At 38.7% G+C, this 24,141-nt stretch overlaps 1 protein-coding gene across 2 annotated transcripts in view; it reads right to left on the bottom strand.

Annotated features, from left to right (window-relative positions):
- Nucleotides 1-253: 253 nt before the first annotated feature.
- PRKD3 (protein kinase D3) overlaps nucleotides 254-24,141 on the bottom strand; it is a 38,925-nt gene continuing 15,037 nt past the window's right edge. For both annotated transcript variants that reach the window (XM_009077974.1, XM_009077975.1), the window contains exons 5-18: nucleotides 22,228-22,417; nucleotides 19,612-19,689; nucleotides 17,930-18,113; nucleotides 16,336-16,459; nucleotides 13,467-13,544; nucleotides 11,612-11,888; nucleotides 8,966-9,018; nucleotides 8,524-8,596; nucleotides 5,417-5,523; nucleotides 4,677-4,838; nucleotides 4,114-4,212; nucleotides 2,372-2,639; nucleotides 1,431-1,516; nucleotides 254-549 (exon numbers count right to left, since the gene is read on the bottom strand). In XM_009077974.1, the coding sequence (XP_009076222.1) occupies nucleotides 376-549; nucleotides 1,431-1,516; nucleotides 2,372-2,639; nucleotides 4,114-4,212; nucleotides 4,677-4,838; nucleotides 5,417-5,523; nucleotides 8,524-8,596; nucleotides 8,966-9,018; nucleotides 11,612-11,888; nucleotides 13,467-13,544; nucleotides 16,336-16,459; nucleotides 17,930-18,113; nucleotides 19,612-19,689; nucleotides 22,228-22,417 (1,953 nt within the window). In that variant the 3' untranslated portion in view covers nucleotides 254-375. The remainder of the gene's footprint in view (nucleotides 550-1,430; nucleotides 1,517-2,371; nucleotides 2,640-4,113; nucleotides 4,213-4,676; nucleotides 4,839-5,416; nucleotides 5,524-8,523; nucleotides 8,597-8,965; nucleotides 9,019-11,611; nucleotides 11,889-13,466; nucleotides 13,545-16,335; nucleotides 16,460-17,929; nucleotides 18,114-19,611; nucleotides 19,690-22,227; nucleotides 22,418-24,141) is intronic.

Genomic DNA, 24,141 nt, shown 5'->3' with positions numbered 1-24,141 from the left:
GATTAGAAAACTATTCCAAAATTCTTATTGTGTAGGCTATGAAAAAACAAAACAAAAACCCTTGAAAAACATACAAACCATTCAATCTGTACACATTACACCTCAGTAATGGCTTTGCAGCCACACAGCTTAGTGTAATGTTACCCAACAAGGCTCATCCCACTGTCCAGTAACTACTTGTAGTTTAAGTCAGAGATGGAGAAAAGCTTGTTGGACGACAGTCTGCTCCCATTCCCGTGTCCATGTAGGATCCTCTGGGGCTTGACGCACCAAACTATGTGACAGCATTCAGAAAGAGCAATAGCTGTTCCAAAACTTATCTTCAGCTTCTGTCTGGAGTATCCTTCTTTGCTGCAATTCAGCATAATGAATAAATCAAGGGTCTTCTTCCATGTCATCTGGATTAGGAGCCATAATGAAATGCTGGGGATACTCAAGGTTGTGTTCATAAGCATGTTCTTTCCAGCGTGCATCGTCACTCTCATGGGTAATGTAACGCTCTCCAATGCGTGTTTCAAATTCTCTGAGGTCGAGCCAAGTCTGATAATCCTAATGAGCCAAAGAGATTTAAGGAAGCAGTTTAGGAAACAGCAGCACTACATTCCCACAAGTAAGTTCTGCAGTCTGTCTCTACTTTTAGCATAAATAGCCACAGGATACCATCAGCAAGATCTGTTTATAAAAAAAAAAAAAACAACACAAAAACCAAACCCAAGCACCCTCCAACAAAATACCCCAACAGAGTCCACTAAAAATAGCTCTAAGTTAAACAGGCTAATATAGAAGGCTGTGAATGACAAAAACTTTGTAAGGAGAGAGCTATGAACCTGCATTATAAAACTAGTTGTGTATATGCACATACATGAAATTATACTCATTCCAATATTGTTTGTTCTCAAAATTAATTAGATTTTCCCCTTAACGTGTTTTCAGTTATGTCAGTGCATGGCTATGTGCATACAGTATTGTGAAACCTCCATGAAAGGAACCCACATCAAAGCAGGAGAAATTCCATTCCAAACCAATCTGTTCTAAACCAGCTACAGGTTACAGCACACACCAGCCTGTGTCCACTTCAGCACAAAACAGTGTTTGTCTCTGTGCTGATTTTACAGGGCTCCATGCACTCATCACTGCCCACATTCATGGGAGGAGCAGAAAACTAAAACTATGTCAGTATCAGACAGAAAGTAAAGGGTGGGAGAGACAATAAGGTACTTTTCCTTTGAGTAAAAAAGCCATTAACAGATGGGCAGAATCCTGGACACACAGATGTGTATGTAAACCTAAAACCCAAAATACTCAAACCTCCATGAATGCTTGTTAAAAGAATGTGATAGGAGCAGTTTTCATAGGCCCCTGAAGGATTTCAGCCAAAAAAGTCATTATTCACACATTATACACACAGTGAAAAAGGCAGACAGGTTTACCTGTAACCATGGGTGACTAAGGGATTTGTCAACACTGAAGCGTTTTCTCATCTTCACTTGAAGTAAATTGTTTATTAAATCAATAGCTAACAAAAAAAGAACAAAAATTATGTTGTTTAAGTACTAATCACCTCTATCATTAGTCACATACCGCAATGGAAATGAATCTTGTGTATAGCCTACTGAACGCTTAAATTTAACCAAACCTTTGAATTTTATATTTAGTTTTGCTTATGTTAAACAAGGCTACAAACTAGTTATGGGGTAAGCTTCCCCCCACCTTTTAAACACTAGAAGCTTTACTATATTATTTGTTAATCTTTTTTCCTACTGATTTTGGTGAGCATAGTCCTGTGTCCAACAATGATGTAGCTATTTTCACTGTTGTACACTTTCATGTATGTCCTTCCACACCTACCTGTGTGTTAATCATATGCACGTCACTCATAACGAAGCTGGCACTGGAGTTATCTAAAGATCACCCTCATAAACTTCAGCATTGTTCAGACCTGCCATTTAGATTCATACTTGCTAATGTACAAAACTCAAATTCCAGATTCAACATTGAATTGTTGCAGTGATTACAGTTTAGATAAAGTATGGTTTGAGATCAGCATTCAGCAAACACACATTATTTCACCTTTCCCTGGGAATTTTGTGATGTTTCAGGCTATTCATACCACTTCTCATGTATCTAATTCAATTTTCTTCCTAAATCTATTAATTCTCCTGCCCTGAAAATGATCTAAAGTATTATATTTGACAATTTATATTTGACACAAATATATGCCAGCTCATATTTATCCACTTCAGCATAGTCTACTAAACTCAAACTATCAATAATTCTCACACTCCTTTCTGACTGAACCCTGAGGTTTAAGCACTTGAACGTGTCATCCACATATAAAAACATTCCAATAGAGAAAAGTAATTTCTTTTACCTTCGCTAGAAATTTCCTTCCAAGGATTCGGTGGGTACATAAATGCTGCATTTTGAATCTGATCATTTATATCCTCATCTTCATTAAATGGGAATGTACCACTGAGGCTCACATAGACAATAACCCCCACTGACCACATGTCCAGAGAGCGGTTGTAACCTTTGCTCCTGAGCACCTCAGGGGCGAGGTAAGCAGGAGTCCCCACCACAGAGCGCCTGAAAGACTTTTCACCAATGATGCGTGCAAAGCCAAAATCACACAGCTTCACCTGCAAAACAAATGTGTTTTAAACTGAGAAATCTCTGCTTGGCCTCCAAAGCATGCTGCTGCCCCAGACCAGACACCCCTCCTGCCATCACTTAAGCATTATATGCATTAAAAACAGAGACAAAACATTATGTAAGGCAGTCAGTTAAGGTTTTGCAGACTGTTGATCACCCCTAGTTTGATAAGACCTGAACTGGCCTTACACAGACTCTGGTCAGAGGCAGTTTGTGTAGTACGTGGCCACAAGTGTGCAAATAAGGACAAATAAAGCTTCATTCCAAACTCAGCTCATTTCCAGAGGCAAATCTGCAGCTTCACAAGGGACAGAACCGAAGTTAAAAACACACAAATCCCAGCCTAATCACATTCCTTATTCCTATTCCTGAAGCTGGAGCCTTCAGCCACACAGCAATCAAACCATGAGCTTTATCTAGAACACAGACACAGCCAACTCTGGACAGAACATCCAAGTTAAAAAGCACCAACAGCTGGCACATGCACTGCGGCTCAAATCTTCATGGTTCTGGGATGGTTCCTTCACTTGAACACAGCAGGCACTTGGACAGATAAAAGGATCCAGATCAAGTCCTACACTAAGCTCAAGTTACGAGGCCTCATTGTGGTGCAAGAAAGAGCAATGCACTAAAGGCCTACAAGTGACTCTCCAAATTCCACTTTGCATTAATGTCATAGGACTGAAAGAAACTCCTTGATGCTGCCTAACAGTTTTGCTTTCTGTATATCCTTCACTAAATCCATACTATTCAAGGTACCTAAGGTAACAGCTGACTGGGTGAAGAATTGACAGTAACTAAATAAAAATATCCCCAAACAGTATATCTCTCACAGAAATCAGCTATTTAGTTTATGTAACAATGTAGTATCACACATACTGATGATGAAGATCCCTGAGCAAGACCAGTGACAAATGACCCACTCCCTTTTGTCAACTCCTTAAAAGCAACACAGACTAGAGAGAAAAGAGGAGATGCACAACAGGGAAGAAATTCTTCCACAAAGTCAAACAGCCTGGAACAGAAATGTGGATTGGTCTTGAAGCTTCTAGTCAAGTGCCTTTTCCACTGGAATATTCCCACTAATCCAGAATGCCAATTTCCATGCACTCTAGACAAGCATAAAGCCAGATGCAATCTACACAGCCTTTTAGTAAGTGCTGTCAGCAGCTGTACTTCTCAGGCTCCATGCATGAAAGAATGCTGGTACACAGCACTGCTCTGAGACATGATCCACATCTGAGGAGAAAAGAAACTGAAACAGGCCACTGAGCATTAAGCCAGGCTAAGAGTTAGAGAGGAAAAAGACAGACAACTGTAATACATGTAGTTCAGATAATTCTATATGAAGTCAGTTGAACAATCCCATAAGAAGTCACTTTTAAAGCTGCAATGTGTATGTTGCTTTAAAAAAAGAACAATTAAAAGTGATGAAAGGAGGACATTTTAATCTTCACTCACTTGAGGGAATGGTTCTGCTGATGCTAGTAGTACATTTTCTGGTTTTAAATCACAGTGCACAATATTCTTGAAGTGTAAATTTCTCAAAGCAACAAGTATCTACAAAAAGGAAAGCACATTTTCAGAACATATTAAAGCAGATCAGAAGTGTCAAAAGACACACACTAACCAATACAGCAATTTCTATCAACAGAGTCCTCAAGAATTAACCCAAATATACTGTGCAAGTACTGTTTTTTTCCAGCCTATCAAGACTTGGAACCAATGGGGTTTATTTTCCCCTCCTTTTTTCCTCCTCCTCTGTCTTTTTGGGGGCTTGCTGTTTTGACATTCACCTTCAGATGTCCATAATGTTACCTCTTGGGAAAGAAGGGGGGGAAAATTAACATAATAAAAATTGAAAGTTCTTTTCATGTTGATTCAACTTTCATTAGATGTGCAGCCCTCTCCGCTACCTCTTTTAAATAACAGTACAGAAAATCCCCTCTCCAAATTCCATTCTCTCACAATTACAAAAGCCAAATCTAGTTCTTCCTCTCAAGGCAGAGAAACTGAAAGCAAACCTGTGTGACCATGAACTTAGTTATTCGTTCTGGAAGTCGACTTTTCTCACTGGAAAGGATCATCTCTAGCATATCCCCATGCAGCTTTTCCATCACAACAAAGACCCGTTCTGGGGTTTCAAACATACATTCCAGGTTCACAATCCCAGGGTGGTGCAAATTCTAAAACAAAGTAGTGTAGACACAGCATTAAAATAAAACAGTAGGAAATATCCTGAATTACACAGAAATATTGCACCACAAATCTCAAAACAGTTAAGAGGAGAGTCAGAGGTGAGAAAAAACAGTATCTGAGTCACAAAACTAGCTTGAAATAAAAGTCAACCCATGAAACATGTCAACAACTTAAGACTAATTTAACACAAATTATTTTTAACTACTTTTATTAATTGATAGCTGACGTATGTTCTGTACTCAAGCTACTGAGTGTACGAATAGCACTCAAAGATTGAGGAGCCAGTAGTGGAAGACAACAGAAAATAATGTTGAAGGAGACACAATGGGGCCCAAGTACATGTCTTTGGTGGATCTCCTACAGGGGGTAGATACCACCCCCAAGTTACCAGCTCTACCAAGTACGCAGGAACTCCTGCTCCTGTAAGATTTTATCTTACAAAAAGACTCAGAAATCACATATGCAGACTTAAAAAACCAATTCAGAACACTTACACACATTACAAAATCTCATTAATGGTTTACTTGAGACAAAACTCCAATGTGATCCAAAACCACTTTTATACCTGGAGAATGGCTACTTCATTACGAAGCTGACTTTCCTGTTTAGTTGGAAACCTCATCTTGTCAATGACTTTGATAGCCACATCTCTTCCAGTCTTCCTGTGTTTTCCTAAACAGAAAGTCAATGTCAGCCATCAAGAGGAAGAAGAAATTCACAGTTATAAAACATCACAGCAGAAATTCCTTTTAGTGGAAGTATATTCTGTCAAGTGTACAGAATATTACATAAATGTTACTATATTTAAATTTCAGCTGGTACATGAGTAACAAGAAGTGATCAGCCTCAACAGGAGTGCTGTAAATTAAATGCAAACTAGTTACTACTCTGCTGTCAGGTATGTACATTGGCATTAGACCTACTAGGTGAAGTTTTTGCTTGTGCAAGGGACTTGCACATGAGCAAGTAATACCTACTCCACAGAATATTGCCTCTCTTCTGTAAAGAAACAACTTAAGGCCAAAGTGATGACAGATCTACAAGCCTTCTCTAGTGGTTTCATACTTTGATGGGCTCCACATGCAAGGGAATTACCTAGTACTCTATGAGAATGCAAGAGTAATTATGTGCCCTGAAGAATACCACATTTAACAACCGGGGCAGCCCGTTGTGATCAAAAAGCTCTAAAAGGCTGTGGTAAGAAAAAAGCCCCATGCTGATTGCACCACATACTAACTACTCCTTGCTGCACCCTGCATCACCTGCATAAGAAGCATTCTACAATATACAGAGAGGCTGTTTCAGGGCCAAGTGAGTAGCTGTAAATGCTTACCCAGCTTCTTCACAGCTGCTAAACTGACTTCTGTCACATCCACATCACAGAGGTTAAAGGGATGACACACTGCAAGACTTTTAATACTGAAGTCTAATCTAAGACATTTAATACTAAACTAATACAGAACAATAAGTCTACAGCAGAGAAAAAGAAGTAGTTATCTGCTCAGTGAAGGGTTTGGAAGTCATCTTAGGAACAGGGATGACACACACAACTACAGTACAAGTGGCACAGAGGGTTCTACCAGCACTGCTATGGGGAGTCCAGCTACACCTCACCAAGCACCCAGCTAGGCTCCTCTGCTGCTCTGCAGCCAGGACTGGTGGCCAGGGCTTAGGCAGGGCACAGGAGCTGCTCTGAAGGCTGCTGCACCCAGCAACTAACACACCTGCCTTAAACATAGTCACGAATAAAGGGCTTAGCTCTGCCAGGTGAAGGAAACTGTATTGAAATGCAGCAGAAATACCATCTAACTAGCTGCAAAATACAGAAGACAAATGCCAGGCTGCTAAAAAAGGTAAAAGCAACCAACCTATCTATAACAAAGCACTTTAACTAAAGAAGCCAGACTACATGAAGAAAGACTAAGAGAAAAGCAGATTGAAAACGCTTTTTCCTAAGCAAAACACAACCAAGCAGGTTTAAGTGCAAGTTTTACATCAGTAAGAAACTGTTGAGAATAGTTTTTTCTGTCTCTGTTTTTCAGACCCTTCAAACTAACCAAAATAGGAAAAGCAAACGGAAACTGTTCTCACTGAAAGAAACAGGACTTGGGTATCTATATCTTGTAACTTCTTGATTTGCAATTTAGAAATGTTTGTTGAGAACAGAGGATACCAAAAAAAACCAAAACAAACAACCCAACCCGCAACCATAAAAGAATAATAAACCAACAAACCCCACAACAACGAAAGCAACTCAATTTTACCTTTATTTAAATAAAAGGTCTTGTTACCATTATTTCAGTAAGCCTACACAAGTGGGGGGTAGCCAATATTAGGGGTTACCACATTTAGCCTCCCCAAACACCAGCAACAATTAAACAATGTGCAGGAGTCAGCAAAAGAATATTATTTTCTGTTTTCTTACTCTTTCAGCCTGTGATTTTATCTTACAAAACTGAATACACATATCCTATGTATTTCAAGGAATCATTAAGTAAAACAAATTTAATATAATGAAAGCTTTTTACAAGCACTTCTTACATTTTTATGCATTAATAAGCATTGGTTCATGAAGTTGAGATTTATCTAAGAGTCAATTTAGGAGAATATATTTAGAAATAAAAAGCAAAACATTAAAACAGTGTCTGCATGTTCTATTCCTAAGAGAGCTTTGTGCTCTGTTCTTTTTTTCTTTTCACACTGTGCTTTAAGAAATACAGAGAGGACCAAACTTGACCTTTCTCAAAGTGTGATGTAAAACCAGAAAAAACTATTTCCATCAAGCAAGTTTAGAAGTAAGAAAGTATTTAACTACACAGTTGGGACACAGAAGAATCATAGCCACAACACTTCCTGACTAGAAAGACAACATGACCAAAGCAGAAAGGTTACCACTTTTAATCATTACTTATGACTTTTTCTTTCTTTCCAGATTTACGGTCTGTGGTTTTCTCAACACTTGAGATGTAACACCAGGTTAAAAAAAAAAATAGAAACAGAGTTCATATGATGCATTTCTAGTATTTCTTCCTTTTATTTGTGATTACATACTATCAACAAGTTATAGTGGGAGTTTTTAAAAACTAGGTAATAAAATTACATTTTAAACCTAAGACTAAGACCTCTTGACAAAGAATTCCTCCCTCTGCTTTATCCTGCTGACAGAAATTTGTTTGCCTAAAATATGTCAATAATACATTTGTATAAATACTGTCAAACCATAAACTGTGTTTTTCTAATGGCTTCTGGCCACATCTCTCAGGTGTCTTTGCAAACAGGTATAGCAAACAGCCTCTTTAAATACACGACTTCTAATGCTGTATAATACAGACAACAGTGTTAGAATTTGCAATTTAACCAAACCCAAATAGGTAATCAAGGCCAAATTCAGAATAGCATTGCTTTGTATTTAACTGTGCTCAAAATGCAACGCATATTCTGAACTGATTCTGATGCCAATGTGAAACTGTAAATGCACAAACTTAACTCTAATAGATACTGTACATAAAACTGCAGAGACACACAGCAAAGTAATCCAAGCAAAACTTTCAACAAGATAAACCTCACCTAGACATTCTAGATATAGCTAAGTAAATATCAAAAGGCTAATTTTATCAAGCAGACAGATGTTCTACCTTAATAAATGCATCATGGAAACATAATGCAATTTACCTCCATATACAATACCGAACTGACCAGAGCCCAGCACTTCATCAGCAAATATCTGGTACACAGAGCTGATATCCTAAAAGAAAAAAAGAAATCACAAATATCAGGAGCAATCGAAATTTTCAGGACAGTATTAGCTAGTACTGGCTAAGCTGTATTTACATTTGGCATTAATCAAACTGTCCAGGGTGCCATCATTACCTGAATGGAGTGGAAAAACACAACCAACTTTCCCTGAGGAGAATCCACTTAGCTGCACTGTAAGCAGGGACATACATTCATACTAACAGCTGTGGCAGGTAAGTAGATTATGTCCTGTATGCAACATGAACTTCTTTAGCTACAGTGCCCTGGTGTTGCTTTAGTGTCCACACACTGTTACTACTCAATTACTTTGCAGTACCAGATAAATAAATACCACCATTATACAATGCACATGACTCACCACATTCTCCTGGACCTGGCAATTTGAAACAGAGATGCTTAGAGACAACTCTTCTGCAAAATAAGAAGATAAAACTGAGTAAGTAAATAGGAAGGGCAGAGTTCTTCTAGTAAAAAAGGGAAAAATGCAAAATCAACAAAAACCCTTTACTGACTTCTAACCCAGTCATAGTGAAATTATTTTTACAGTTGCTCTGCAGAAACATCATACCCTGGAACTCAGGTTTCACAGGCTGATTAGATAAATACTCTGGGAGTTTTGCTGTGATTGTCTGTTTTTGTCATATCTCTGACTACAAAAATAGTAATACACAATAGAAGCTGAAGAGCCAAAAAGCAATGGCAACATAGCAATTGTCTCAGAGTTCCTTAAATGAATAATGATTTCTGGTAGCAACACAGAAAAGTACAGGCCAGAGAACCAGACAGATCCCTTTCAGTCGAATGAACGCGGCTGCTAATTTTCTGTGGCACCAAGATGTACAGAATTAATGCATCAGAAAAGGAAATGAATCAAGCAAAGCAGGTAACAGAAGACCTGATCATTGCAAGAGCAATAAAGCCCATAATATATTAAAAAAAAGATCTTTGTTTCATGGATAAACTAGAGAAGCATATACATTTCTGGAATATAAGAGCACACTCAGGAAGTGTAATTTGCAAGTAAAAGACAAAGAATTCTTCAGCCTGCAGCAGACATTGACACGAAGTTTCATTGTGGGAATAACATTATGATGCATGGACAAGATACACCATGGAAGGCTGAGAACATCCTTCTCCTTTGACTTCTAAGACCAAGGCAAAGCATCTGAGATAAATGGACACCTATCATTTGTTATGTTAACTTTACAAAACTCCAAACAAATTCATCTACAAGATGAATAGAAAATACACTATAGATTTACTGACACTTTGAAAAGAGCCTTTATCACCCTAAAGCCTTGAGCTTTAAAAACACAATTTTAGAGAACAAAGAAAATGTCTGTTATCTGATTTTTGCCACTTGTGCTTTATCTCAAAAATGGAATTCACAGAGTTAAGACAGTAACAAATACTAGTCCTCAAAGACACTCTGAATGCTGTGTCTGACACATATATATATATATATGTCAGATTATGCCTTGCATAACATCTGATGATTATTGACTATAGTCAAGTCTGTATTGGAATAACTACAGAACACAAGAAAACACAAGTAAGAAGTCAGACCAAAAAGTTCCTAAGGTAAACACAAACTGCAGCAAGGTAACGAGAAAGTGAAGATAAAGCTTTAGAACCTGTTTAGTGAGAATACACTGAACCCTTCTCCACAGTTGGCTACATAATTCAAAATATCTGGTAAATAAAGACTGAACTACTCCTTCCAAATAAATCCATTTTTCTAGTGTCTGAAATGTGTAAGAGTAAGGGCTGAAACGTTATCACTTCTGAAGAAACAAGCAGCACCACAATTCAATATGCAATCTATACCAGCTTACCAATTTTCTCTTTTTCGTTTCAGCTCAGAAACATCCCACACCAACCACCAGGTACAAGATCAGAAAGACTACACAACAAATTCCCTGCTGCTGCAAGTATTTCAAGCACTGGCAACATCTCCCTCCTCCTTTTGGCCTTTTCATTTAAAAGAAGATACCTGACACTTTTGGGGCTTTGTTTTCTTAACTAGAAGTCTAGTTTTCTTAAAGGCTTTTGGGAAACATTTCACAGCTTGCAATGTGCAGGAAGAAGAGGGATGAACAGATACTTTGTGGGCTCCTGAGAGTCAGACTTTACTATTTCAGACCATGGTTGTATTTGCAGAAGTGCCTCTACCTCAGACTAGCATTTACATGTTTTTAACTGTTGCTGATGCAGAGGTATCAGAGACAGAGAAACTAATCAAAGAATCTCCTGTAAGACAAAATTTCACTAACAAAAGATTCAAAAGTAGCTGGAAGATGAAAGGAAAATAAAGAATGAGACCACAAATCTCAGATCAGAATATGAATTAACGTTGTTGCAAGGAACAAGGAGAGGTCTGAAGAGAAAGAACACTGTATTTAGTTTGCTGGAGCCTCAATACAATACTATACCAGAAAAAGAAAGTGAGGGCAGGTGCAGAAAGGGAAGAACAGGGTACTTTTTATTGCTACCCACAGCTCAGCAAAAGTTTTATCCAAAATCAATGGTATTCACATTGCAACACTAACTCCCTTTTCTTCTCCTTAGCTATTGACATCTCTCAGAATTTTTAAAAAGTTATATATAAGGAATGGCATCAAAAAGGATCCTAATTTAGTTCTTTCAGACTACATGTATCAATCTAATTTATTTATTTACATTTATTAGAAATGTCTAATCTATGGCCCTTTCTACATCCAACAACTACATGTGAGTTCTTACTGCTCCTACAAACAAAGCTCTGCAATGTGCATTCATACTGTGAATCTGATTCTTCACCACTTCCTGCTCCAGCAGATGAAAGGATTTACCCACCCTCCACAAACCTGAGTGTCACTTTTTAGAGACTTGTGGAAAATTATGGACCCAATTCAGCAGAGAATAGACAGACAAAACTTCACTCTAAATAAGCACTTCTCTGAAAGGAAATGCTACCATTAGCAGCTTCAGCATAGGAGTAACAGTGCCTTGTCTGCCTGCTTACTGTGATCTTTTCCTTGTCCTGCAGCAGTGCAAATGCTAGCTTGAGGAGTGACTGGCATCAAAGCCTGACGAATGGCTTTCTCCCAGCCCTGAGCTACGTCAAGTCCGACTCCAGAGGCAGCAAGCACAGGACTGTGATGACTGCTGCCATTGTTTTCGCCAACAAAGTACACCATCGTGTCAGTGATGATCTCAAAACAGTATGGGTTGCTGCCCTGCACCACGTTTGAAAAATCTCGAGGCTGAGTCACCTGGAGAATTTCTGAAAGTGGAATCTCCTGAAGAAAGATATGAAACATTAAAAAAATGAAAACGCACATAATACTTTAATATCCTAATACTCAAAACTGAAAGCGTTGCAAAGAAATCAAAGCAAGTATGTCAAAAAAACCCCAAAACCAAAACACCAAGCTTCATAACTAATGTTGAACTGTGCACAACCACTGCCCACCCACAGTTTTCTGAGTTCCTCTACACAAGCCTAGAGAGATTTTCAGGCCCACCACAGTTCATTCACCATGAGACACACTGCCAATGCATACAAATGAAGCAAAACTATACAATGACTATTTTCCCCTTGTAGTTAATACAACTTAGCTACAGAAGAGCATTACAAGGAAAAAAGCAAAACAAGACAACATTAAGAAGAGGATATAGTTATACAAGCGAGTCAATAAGCACTGCTTCATCTATCTAATTCATTCTAGGTAAAGATTCTGTCATACAGATATGAACAATTAGTACTGACCCCTCTGCCTTGTCAGTTTAAGATCACGATACAAGCAGTACTAGAGAACAGAACTGATGGAAGAAATAGTTGCAAGTTCACACTGGCTGGAGGAGGACATTCCACATACATGGTAAGGTGTGCAGGTGCATGTCACTTGCAAGAGCAGTGAACAAGCAGGTGAACACCAGGCTGTGGCATTAGGGGGATAAGAGACAGTAGCTGATTCAGATGAAGAGCAGATAAACGCAAAGGCAAAAACAGTGAATGATTCTAACAGCAAAGACAAACAACCTGAGATCTAAGCAGTTAAAGGGTGCAAAAGGGTAAGTCAAAGGACTAAAAGCTGAGACATAACGGAGCAACGAGCAAGGAACATATTTTACCAGCTCTGTTTTGAATGCACAGGGCAATACAAGTATCAGAGAGGTCTGAGAAGAGACTGCATTGGTCAGGATAGGGATGAAAAGGATCTGGGCAAGTTTAGCTGGGTATACAGAGAAAAGGCTCGATCTTAGAGATGTTACAAAGGAAGAAGCTGCAAGATTTGGACCCCCACCTAAAGGTATAAGACAAGAAAGGGAAAAATCCTGTTTATACACTCAAACACACTTTTTGAATATTCCACCATTGAACACAATACTTTAACAATGCACTAAGCTTCATTCATACACATGCCAGGCTGCACAGTAAATTTTCCTCTAAATCTTGCAACTTTCAGTTGGAATAGTTGAATTTTGGGAACCTTGAAATAAAAATACATAAGCGTGCAAACTTTCAGTACAGAACAAAAAAAGTCCTAGCCTTCATTAGACTGGCAGCCAAAGAAATTCTTTGGGAATTGTGAGGAAAGCTTAATATGACAGGTAATTCAGGAGAACAGTACATGCAAAATGTAAGGAGAGACATACTCAGGGGGATTAGAACACGAGCTGCAAGCAACTTCTCAGAGTTAGTCTTGGTCCTTCTCACTTACAGGCTTTGGCCAACAATCAGCTTGGTCACAGTTTTGATTAAAAAAAGAGATGGGAAAATGGAGACAATATTTATACTGCTCATAAGTAAATTTCAGATCTATAAAGCACTGAGTAAATCAAGCTAAACATAATTATTACTTAGCATTAATTACCTTGTAATATTTTGTTCCAGATTCATTTTGAAACAGTGTGAGGCATTTGCTGTCCAGTCTCCAGTAATGCCTTTTCCTCTACAAAATGCACAGTACAATTACACATGGACTAAATCACTGACATGGCTTTTGTTATCTCATTATTTAAACAAGAAATGCTTTAAATTATCAAGATAGTCAATTAACATTAATCTGCAGTTGCATCTTAGACTATAGAAATCACAAATAAACTTTGGTAACAAAGAGTTTTTTTCATTGAAGCAGTAGCTCAGAAGTTATTTCCACAAACCAGGAAGAATATCACTTACCTTACAGTAATAGCAGTGACAACAGTAGTTATACCATACAGGAAAAAAACAGTTACCTAGTTTTACTCCAGGTGCATGTGCTCACAGAACCTGAATTGTCTGAAGTCAGTCACTATTGTGGGAGTGAGCCTGACTTCCCCTGTGCCCTCATACCAACACTGCACAGGTTCAAGCACTGAGCAAGCCTAACAAGTCCTTAATTCTTTGGCCAATACAGAATCCAGGTGGTCAAAGGCACACCAAGGCCAAGCAGACACATGATGAGATTCAAATGGAGGGGGGGGGGGGAATGCAGACAGACTAATTAGCCATTTTCTGGAAGTCTCCACAAAGGGGAAATATCTTCTCCACCAAAAAGCAACAAAAATAAGCTGTTGCACATAACTGTCTTGTAATCTTAAATGGAAGAACACTCCTCAAAACAAAGAAGCTTTTAGAAAGCTAATATGCCTGTATGAATCTAACATACTTTGCTCGCGCCATGTTCATATAGTTAGAAACCCATTTCCATTTTTCTATGACAAAAATCCAAGACCTTGAACTCTGATCTACGATGACAAAATTTGACATATTATTATGTTATATAAACATAGTCGTATTAAAAGCAGAGCTATTTTTTTTATCATATTTAAGCAGAGTTTAAATCCCTTCAGTCATGGGGAACCTAAGACAGCCTACAGGAGTCAGATAAAGGAAGCTAGGTCATGAATGGATTGAACTAAATGGAGTTCCCAGAGAGAATTGAATGGAAAATGGGTGAAAGCATAAACCTGCCCTTTGGATATATGTGCTCTTCATTAAACCATGAATCAGGAAAGACCCTGGATGAGGAGAATTAAGGAACAGGCTGGTAACTTACTCAGGGATTCAAAATCTGCCCATACCCTGTTCTGAGAAAGGGTTGGCTCAGGGTCAGGAAAAGAATAAAAATGATGATACTTTTAAAGGGTGAAATATCTTGTTATCCAGGGTCTGCAAGAAGCACACAGATCCTGATGTTAAAATGAACCTGTTTGGAACTGGAAGAAAGTCCAAGTTGTCTCAGGAATAGGAAACAGTCTGACATTGCTGAGAACAGAGCAGTCAAGGGAAATAGCCGATGTTGTAATGCCTAATACGGAAGTCTCCTCCCATTAGGAAGCTCTATGAGATCTTGTTTGGCTGAAGATACCTTGCTTTGGGTCAAAATACTCCACTTCATTTAAAAGGCTGTTTTCAGTAGATGTCATCAAGGTAGCAGCCAGACTGGCAGATGAAGAAAATCAAACTAAAATAAGGTACATAATCTCATCACTGTTCTAAGAGGACGTTCAAAAACAGTCCACAGAAAAATGTACTGGTTGTACTGAAAGATTTTATCAGAGCTGAATACCAGGTCTGCCCCGAGCAGTTCCACCAGAACTATCCACATACATCTGCTACCTGGCCTCAATATTTCCCCAGCCAACTGTGACTGTTATGAACCCTTGGCTGTAATCTCATCTGAAACATGCTAGCTACTTTTGTGGATTGTGATAAACACATCTAGGTATTAGAAAACTGTACTTTCAAATGTTTTGTAAGGCAATCACAAAAAGTGAAAATATTACAGTAGCCTGAGCTATTATCACCCCTCAGCTTGATTCCAGCAGAACTTAAGTAACTTTGCTTCTCTAAACTTCTGAAGTCCCCTTCAATCAGATGCCACAGAGATGAAGAATGCAAAAGTATTTACACTGCCTTTCATGAACAGTCTCAACATGACAATGCTGCCCATGAGATCTCAGAACTTCTTGACTTCATCCTTGTCATTCATCTATCAAAAGACCAGAGGATTCACATCCTCCCATCAGACAACACTGAGGAACCTAGTTATTCTTCCTTGTCTTCCTCCTCAATACACAAAATCAAGAGTTTGCCTAAGAAGGTTCAATTAAGAGACTGTATTTGGTAGCACTTTGTTTGGAGGATGCTTGCATACCCAAGTGTATGCAATCAAGCCACAACTCTTTATGCCACTGACATCAAGAAGAATAGCAAGACTTGGGGGGTGGTGTTCAATAATGCTTACTTTTAGCTGGAGTGAATTGCTAGAGTAATGAAGGGCTCCCACATCCATACACAAATATTTACAAACACTTAGATTATTTGCTGTCAACCATCTCAGTACTCAGCATTTTATAATGACTTCCACCTTTTCATGGAGTAGAATAAAAAAATGATACAAATATTTAGTTCAACTGCTAGAGAGAAAAGACATATGCAAATTACTCCAAATTATCATCTCAGGAAAGCTGAAATGCTACACATGCAATTGATTTGAGACAATTTAGAGATGCTTCTCTTTCTTAAGGAGAAGGGAAAAGTATTTTCTTAGGGGGAGACAGAAAAGTACTGTTCAATCACCACATGAAGGATTTTGAATAAACTAGTTTCTCCCTTGCACCTCTTTATAATCAACATCATAACTAAGTTCTTTCAAATGATCCTATAAATCAGAATATCTAAATAAAAAATAAAATATACAAAACACACTGGTTTAGATAAATAACTTAAAGTAGGAAGAAACTAAAGTCACTTACCAGGTTGTCTCTACTAGTATAGTGGACCATCCATCCTTCTTTCACCATTGTACTGCTCTTCCTCTTCGTGTGTTTGATTGACTGTACAACTCGCATGAGAGGAATATTATTGCTTGTTGAAGGACTAAAAAAGAAAAAAGATACAATAGTTCAGTATTTAAGAAATTAAAATAAAACAGTACTGAAATTATACCAGTACTACACATTTAGTCAATAATTTTCAGGAATAGGCACCTTTTCTTCCCATACAAATTTAGCTGATGGATGAAACTGATAAGGCATCAGAGCTCCCACTAGCTCCCCTAGGACAAGTATTGCAGTACTTATAACCACTTCACTGAAATGAGGACACCTACAGAAATCATCTTTCCTCAAAACAATTTGCTGAGACTGATGATCTTATTGCAGAAAAAAATATAATTAACATCAGCATAACTATTATTTTCTCTTGTCTGTGTGAGTTGACTATGCTGCTGCTTAATATTGTCACTAATGAAGGTCCCTATCTAACATACTCTCAACTAGAAGCAGGGCTGTGGTTAATACAAATCACAACTGAACTTGAAAATTCTATCTATGCTCAGGGATATTAACTGTAGTGCAGACAAGGGTCTGACAACCTCTGATAATCTGAGAGTCATTAGTTAAACATGTTGATCACTAAGTTTAACACCAGAGCTGCTACATGTGGCACTACCAGAAAGGTATGTAAACACACAAAATCACAAGGTAGGTTCAAAACCACAAATGCAAGAAAGCTTTAACACAGCACACAGTTACACTATAGAACTGGCTGCCAAAGCATGCAGCATATGCCAAAAAAACTAAATTGCTTCAAATCTGATTAGAAATAAATGGGAAAATCCTACTTAGAGGTAGATGCTACTTCCAGCTCTGGAAGTCCTTGAACTATAAATCACTGAAAGTTGGGAAGGTATCATTATATGCTCTTCCTCACAAATTCACTATTAAGCCCTGAGCTACAAAGGACCTTCAGCTTGACCTAAAACAACTGCTCTTATGCTACTAAGAATGACTAAGAAAATTAGGATGACACTATTCAGAGTAATACAGAAAGTAAAAAGACCAAACTTGATTTAAGGAACTAAGTAACAGTTATTGGATAAAAGACCTGAGAAAAATCACATTCAAGATAAATAAAGCAAACCTTTGCCCAAAATGCATATAGATGATGACACGAATATTAAAATGTCTCAACTAATTCCTTTTAAGTCCACACATATATATGCGTAACTACATTAGGCTAAAGTCACAAAAGCCTTAAGCAATCATGTATTAGCCTTGTTAAGCCATAAGTTTCACCATGCTTTGACAATCTGGTTTCATTTCTTTGATAACAGTCATAGAACAACACTTTTTCCAGTTAGAAGAGACTATATTCTTTTAATTTATGTTTCATATTTTCTTGAGACAAGGAAACTTTACTAAGTATTTTCAAGTTTAAAATAAAACAAAAACCTACCCACAAATGAAAAAACCACTTACAGCAGTAAAACTGGGGGAATCGGAAATGTTTTACTGACAATACTGAGCAAAGTACATCCAGAGCAAAGAAATCCACCTCATGACTTACCTAATTGTTTTGACAGCTTCCTCATCTTTGTCTGCATCAAGGTCAGATGGATCCATAAAGAAGATTTTGTCCTCTGGAGGAGAGGGCTCCTCAGCATCATCTAGAACTCTACTACCATCACTGTTTATTTCACTGCTATCAACTTCCATCGGCATATCTAAGTCCTGACCTGGGCTAGCAGGTTCTGGAAACAACACATGATTCAGATATTATTTCAAAACACAATTAAAAAAAGAAAAAACTCCCTAAAACCCACAAAATTTTCTGTCAGTTCACATATATGCAAGTAAACATAAAAGTACAATCACAACATGAAAAAATCTTCAAGTTTTTGCTAGACAATGCTAATGAACATTATCAATTTGTTTTTGCCAAATGCCAAGGCAAGAGAGACCCGACTAAAACATGAACCATACTGAATGAAATGGGAGTAAAAAGCTTTAAACCTAAATCTCATTCTGTTACACAAGTAATCAGGACAAAGTAACCTTTTGACGGCTAGAGATGACTCAGAATTATTCCTGTGCAAATGAAATTCTCTGCCAACAGAAACCCAATTCTGCTCTCACTGCCCTTGTAGTCTTGTAATAACAGAAGTGGGAGAAAAAAGGGGAGCTGTGGTACTGCGAGAAAAGAGAAAAGCAGAACAGATCTTATTCGCATCTGATCTTCTGCTGGCAGAAATTTAGTGTTTCCAAAAGCTGCACAACTTGCACTGTGGAAAACTAAGAATTAAGACACAAAAATATCTTCATATTTAGTCTGCTTTTTCGTTGGGTTTGGCTTTTTTTTGCTTGGGGTTTTATGTTTGGAATTTTTTTTAATCTGATGAAAGCTCAATTTAAGACTAAGAGAAAGAACAAAAAATAAATTACAGTCACCAGCAAACCTGCTGAGGGTACACTCTGCCCCATCATCCGGATCATTAATGGAGATGTTGAACAGAATTGAACCCAGTATTGGCCCCTGGGGTACACCACTAGTTACCAGCCTCCAACTAGACTTCATACCACTGATAACTGCCCTCTAGGCTCACCCATTCAACCAGTTTTTAATCCACCTTTCTATCTGCTCATCCATCCCATATTTCATCAGCTTAACACTGGTCTAAAACTTACAAGAATAAGACTCTAAACATTCTTCCACAAACTGTTCCCCACATTCCTCTTCTAATTCTCTAAGGTCTGTTCATAAAACAGTCCTACTTTGTTGAGATTTCTAAAAATTAGAGTGGGGTTCTTTGCTTTGGTTTGGCTTGGGCTTTCCTTTCTCTTTCACCTCAAACTGCTGGGCTAACTCTAGCCACTTATAATCACGGATATGAGAAAGTCATAAAAGTTGGTACTTGTCTTCAGATATTAACATTTTAAAATATATATTTCATGGTGAACAATGAGCAGCTTGATCACAACTGATGTTTACATTTTGTACGTTGGGATGGCTTCTTCATTTTTCATTTCCCTTCAGTAGTATCAAGCAAAGCATACTGACCTTGACAAGTAAAATTTGAGTCACCAGAGTTTTAGAGGGAATCTTTTTCATTTCCAGCAACCTCAAGTAAAAATAGCCGCTAAGACAATAAAAACATGCAACATATTCAAAGATAAGAGAACAAAATGCTAATTCATCCTGCTCAGGCTCTGAAGATCTGTCAGTATCTGATAACACGTTTCTCATCTTACCTCCATTGAAAATCACCTCTCCAAGACAGTCTCGAGGTACTTTAGGCGCACAGCGCTTGTGACAGTTGAATCTGCAATCTAAAACAGAAGATAAATAAACCCGTGAAAACAGAACCTCACTCCTACTCAGACACTAACATTCTACCATCCACTACTTCCAACACAAGCTTCAGCTCAGATTCACACATTTGCGTGGAACTGAAGACAGCGCCAATGAGGTCACCTCCAGGAGGAGATTAACAATCTTGTCCTGATGACACATGTTGATTTGCCCCACCACTATTTATTATGTCAGCACTTCCCCTTCCACAACAAAATGATTTTCTACTTCTCTAGCTTTCTCTGTAGCTATTTTTTCCATCATGATGTAATTTTTCCCATTTTCTCATCTGTTCCACATCCTTTTTTCCATTGCCATATGATTTAAAGGTATCATCTCTAACATTTTTCCCCACCTGCTGCCCACCTTGCAGACATCAGAGCCTCTAAGAACACACAGCTATATCACAGAGCATGCATGTCCTGCAGTAAATCCTAAAGACCAGCTCCCCTATCATTCAGGTTAAAGAAATGGCTGATTACAGAAGCTCCATCTCTGCCTGCTGACACAGGGCAGACGGAATGATGTTATATCCCAATTTGGCCTGACATGGAGATGGAATGTAACCTGGACATGGGCCGTTGCTGCACCTGAGGTGTCAGATACAGCCTAGTGAACAAAGTCCAGCATACATTAGTGGTATTAGCAGGAACTGCCTTTATTATTAGCAACCCTGTAATTGTCAACTCTATCAACACCATGAATTTCCAAACTCCCTACTGTCCCCACAACTCTTTTCTTACGGATAATTTAGCCTCTTTTAATATACAAAGTAAGCTCATTGTGTTTTCCTTTTAAGCCCAGACAAAAGAAAAACCATTATCTTTCCATTTTTAGTAGCAGATGAGCCAAACTCTGGAGCAGAACACAATACTGTTCAGCTTCTGAGTGCCTAAAAGGATGTGTCCTAGGAGACCCACGAGCTGTCTTTTTCATAGCACTGATTCCAGCCCAAATTATGGAATATGGTGACTTCGCCATTTGTTTGGAGTTTGAAGGGGACTGGAACAAACAGACATTTCAAGTCCTGTCAGGGAACTGGAAGACTGTGTCTATCCCAATAAATTAAACTACATACAAAAACATTCTTAGATGCTGCAATGCAACTCTCTAGTCTAGTAAATAGCTAGAAACATCCCCTAGCATACTTTGAGCCCACAGCTTTAGCACAGTCCCCAACATTTCCAAGGTCTAGCTCATAAATCAGAGCATCCTATGAAATTGTGCCAAACAGGCAGTTGGCATACAGCCAACCAGGCAGGGATGCTAAGAAAAATTGTTCATGAACACGGATCATTTTGTCCCAGTTGACCTCACTGTCCAGGAACATTTCTGGGCACATTTAATTCATTACCACAAATATAGCCTTAGCATCCTCAGAGTCCAAGCAGTAGCCTGGATGAAATCAAGAAATCCAGAGCTCTTACGGGTACTGAGGAGCATAAGACTGCTGAAAGACCCCAAACTTTGGGAATGTGCACAAAGAAGTTGGTGGGAAACCCTGAAGAATCTGTAGGAAAAAGCAGCAATGAAAATATTTGCATTGTTTGATATAAGTCCTGATACACTAAAAATAAGAATAGGATTATACTGCATAAATAGAGGCCTATTGATACATTTGCTTTTGTGCATACACGTAACATTTCTCTAGGCTCATTTTCCATACATCAATGCTATTTTTATCCAGTGTCATTTGCTTCCCTGAAACTGATGTGGTAACCACATTTGTTCAGCTGGATATAGTCATAGCAATTGTGTATTGTCAGCAGCATCCATCTATATGCTAAAACTGCAAAGCATCTTTTTCAGGCTTCATTACTTATGTGTTACACGTATCCAAGAGACACATTGAGCAGAAAGAAATATCACAAACAGTTCAGGATGCAGACTTCAAACAGACTACAAAGACTGCAAATTAATAACAACAAAAAGGAAAGATAAAACTACTTCCTTACTTACATGAGAAAGTAGTATTTCACTCAACAGAAAATTACCACAGAGGTAAGCTTACAACTTTTTTCTCTCCTCTACTGAAGCAAATTGAAAAATGTATTAAGCAACCTCTCTCAAAATGCTAACATTTGGTACTCACGTTTGACAAACTCACATGAGAGAAATGGAAAGTCCTTTCCATATTAGTGTTTATGATTCATCACTAGACTTTTGTTCCCTGTAACAAAGCTGATTCACCATTCAGCACTATCCAACAATAAAGAGCCAGAAGATCATCAACAATGTCATAGTCATGCCTCAGGAACTGCATGGAAGAGTCTGAGAACTGAAGTCATGCATGTTCACATATGCTATATTAAAAACCATACAGCTCACAAAGTCTAAGCTGGTTCAGGAAAGGCACCTACCAGTATAAAATACTTCCAAAGGATAATAACCAGTATCCTGTACTACAGTAATTACACTGCCCTATTTCACAGTACACAACCACCTACGTTAAAATCAGTTTTAAATACAAGACCTTTGCTGAAATTTATCACTGCAGCAGGAAGTGAAATGTTTACCTTTACACTGCATCCCTTGGCGGAAAAGACCCTTAAGCAGCCGTTTGCAATACTGGCAGATGGTGGGACGAGTGTAAGAGTGAACAGCAAAGGTGTGAGGAACCTTCACCCTGCAAAGCACCATCTTCTCCATCCAGATGGGGCGGCCACTCCAAGAGGGAATCCTCTTACTAGGTTCCGGGCAGCAGCGCTGGAATAAAGCAGGTACACAATTTGCACCAAACAGTGCCATGACTGCTTTGAGAAGTACCAGCAGACAGGTGATGTCCCTGGTGACTGTGAAAAGGCAAACACTGCACCCATTTTTGAAGAGGGTAAAAAGGAGGACTCTGGGAACTACCAATCTGTCAGCCTCACCTCTGTGCCTGGGAACATCATGGAGCAGATTCTCCTAGAAGCTATGCTAAGGCACATGGAGGACAGGGAGGCAATTTGGGACAGCCAGCATGGCTTCACCAAGGGCAGGTCCTGCCTGAGCAACCCAGCGGCCTTCTATGAGGGAGTGACTACATCAGGGGACAAGGTCATTATCTGGACTTCTGTAAAGCCTTTGGCATGGTCCCCCACAACATCCTAATCCTCTCTCTAAACTGGAGAGAGAGATTCGATGGGTGGACTGTGAGGTGGATAAGGAATTGGTTGGACAGTCACATCCAGAAGGTTCTGGCCATGGCTCAGTGTCCCAGCAGACATCAGAGACAAGCAGCATCCCTCAGGTGTCCATACTGGTACCAGTGTTATTTAATGTCATCTTCAGTGACATAGGCAGTGGCATGGAGTGCACTCTCAGCAAGTTTGTCACCAAGGTGAGTGGAGCAGCTGACATACTGGAGGGACAGGATGCCATCCAGAAGGACCTGGACAAGGTCAAGAAGAGGGCCCATGGGAATATCATGATGTTTAACAAGACCAAGTGCAAGGCTGGGTTGGAGCAACCTCCGGTATCAGTACAGGCTGGGGGATGAACAGATCGAGAGCAACCCTGCTGAGAAGGACGTGGGGTGGGGGGGTGGGGGTGTGGATGGAAAACAAGTGAACAGGGCTGTAAGGGAGGTGTTGGCTCAGAAAGTGACAAGGTAAGAAAGCAACCTGGCCAAGAAGCTTTAAGAAGACATTCTGGTATTGTAAAACAAAACCAAGAGAACACCAGATGGGAAAGCCTTAACGAAAAAAGGAAGGTATCTACAAACCCTTATTTCCACAGAAGATAAAATGCTACAAGTTAAAATCTCATTACTTTTTTTACATTTTTTAGCAACCTGACAAGGTTCACAGGCAGCACATACAGATCCCCTATAGAGGATAAAATGGAAAACACTGGAGGTAGCAAACCAACTTCCAATCACTACCTCAAGCTATCAGTTTTTAAAAGCAAAGTATGGCATGCCTGGATATCTTACTAGGCTAGGTGAAAATATTTAGAAAAATTAAAAAATTATTTTGAAAATTAACACCCATCCCCAAAATCTTTGAAATGAAGTTAAAAGAAAAACTTCAGCAATTAAAACAGAAGAGGCATTGAGTATAACTAAGAAGAGGTATCAAAGAGGTACTAAACATGCACAGAGAAATCATAGAGTTAAATTCTGTGATAGGAGAAATGGACACAATTCTATGTTCACTGAATAAATCTTACCAAGCTATAAACATCAGAATAAACATTTTTCATGACTCAAGATTAGGCTGGTTCTTTTAACCTCTACCTAAAAAAATTATGTTCTTGAACTAGACTATACAACTTGTATTTTAAACTATGGTAAGAATGGTTATACTGTAAAGTAATAGATGGGTAGAAATTACTAAGCAGCAATTAAACAAATGGATCTAATCACTGCCTGTCCTGTCTTATAATCCCAATATAGCTGCAGTATAATTGAGAATCAGCAATTATCATAACTATTCTAACAAGGAACT

The sequence above is a fragment of the Acanthisitta chloris genome, unplaced genomic scaffold (genome assembly GCF_000695815.1).
Source record: "Acanthisitta chloris isolate BGI_N310 unplaced genomic scaffold, ASM69581v1 scaffold16047, whole genome shotgun sequence".
In the NCBI taxonomy this organism is placed as follows: domain Eukaryota; kingdom Metazoa; phylum Chordata; class Aves; order Passeriformes; family Acanthisittidae; genus Acanthisitta; species Acanthisitta chloris.
The sequence above is the reverse complement of the archived record's forward strand: the minus strand, read 5'-3'. Positions and strand labels throughout refer to the sequence as shown.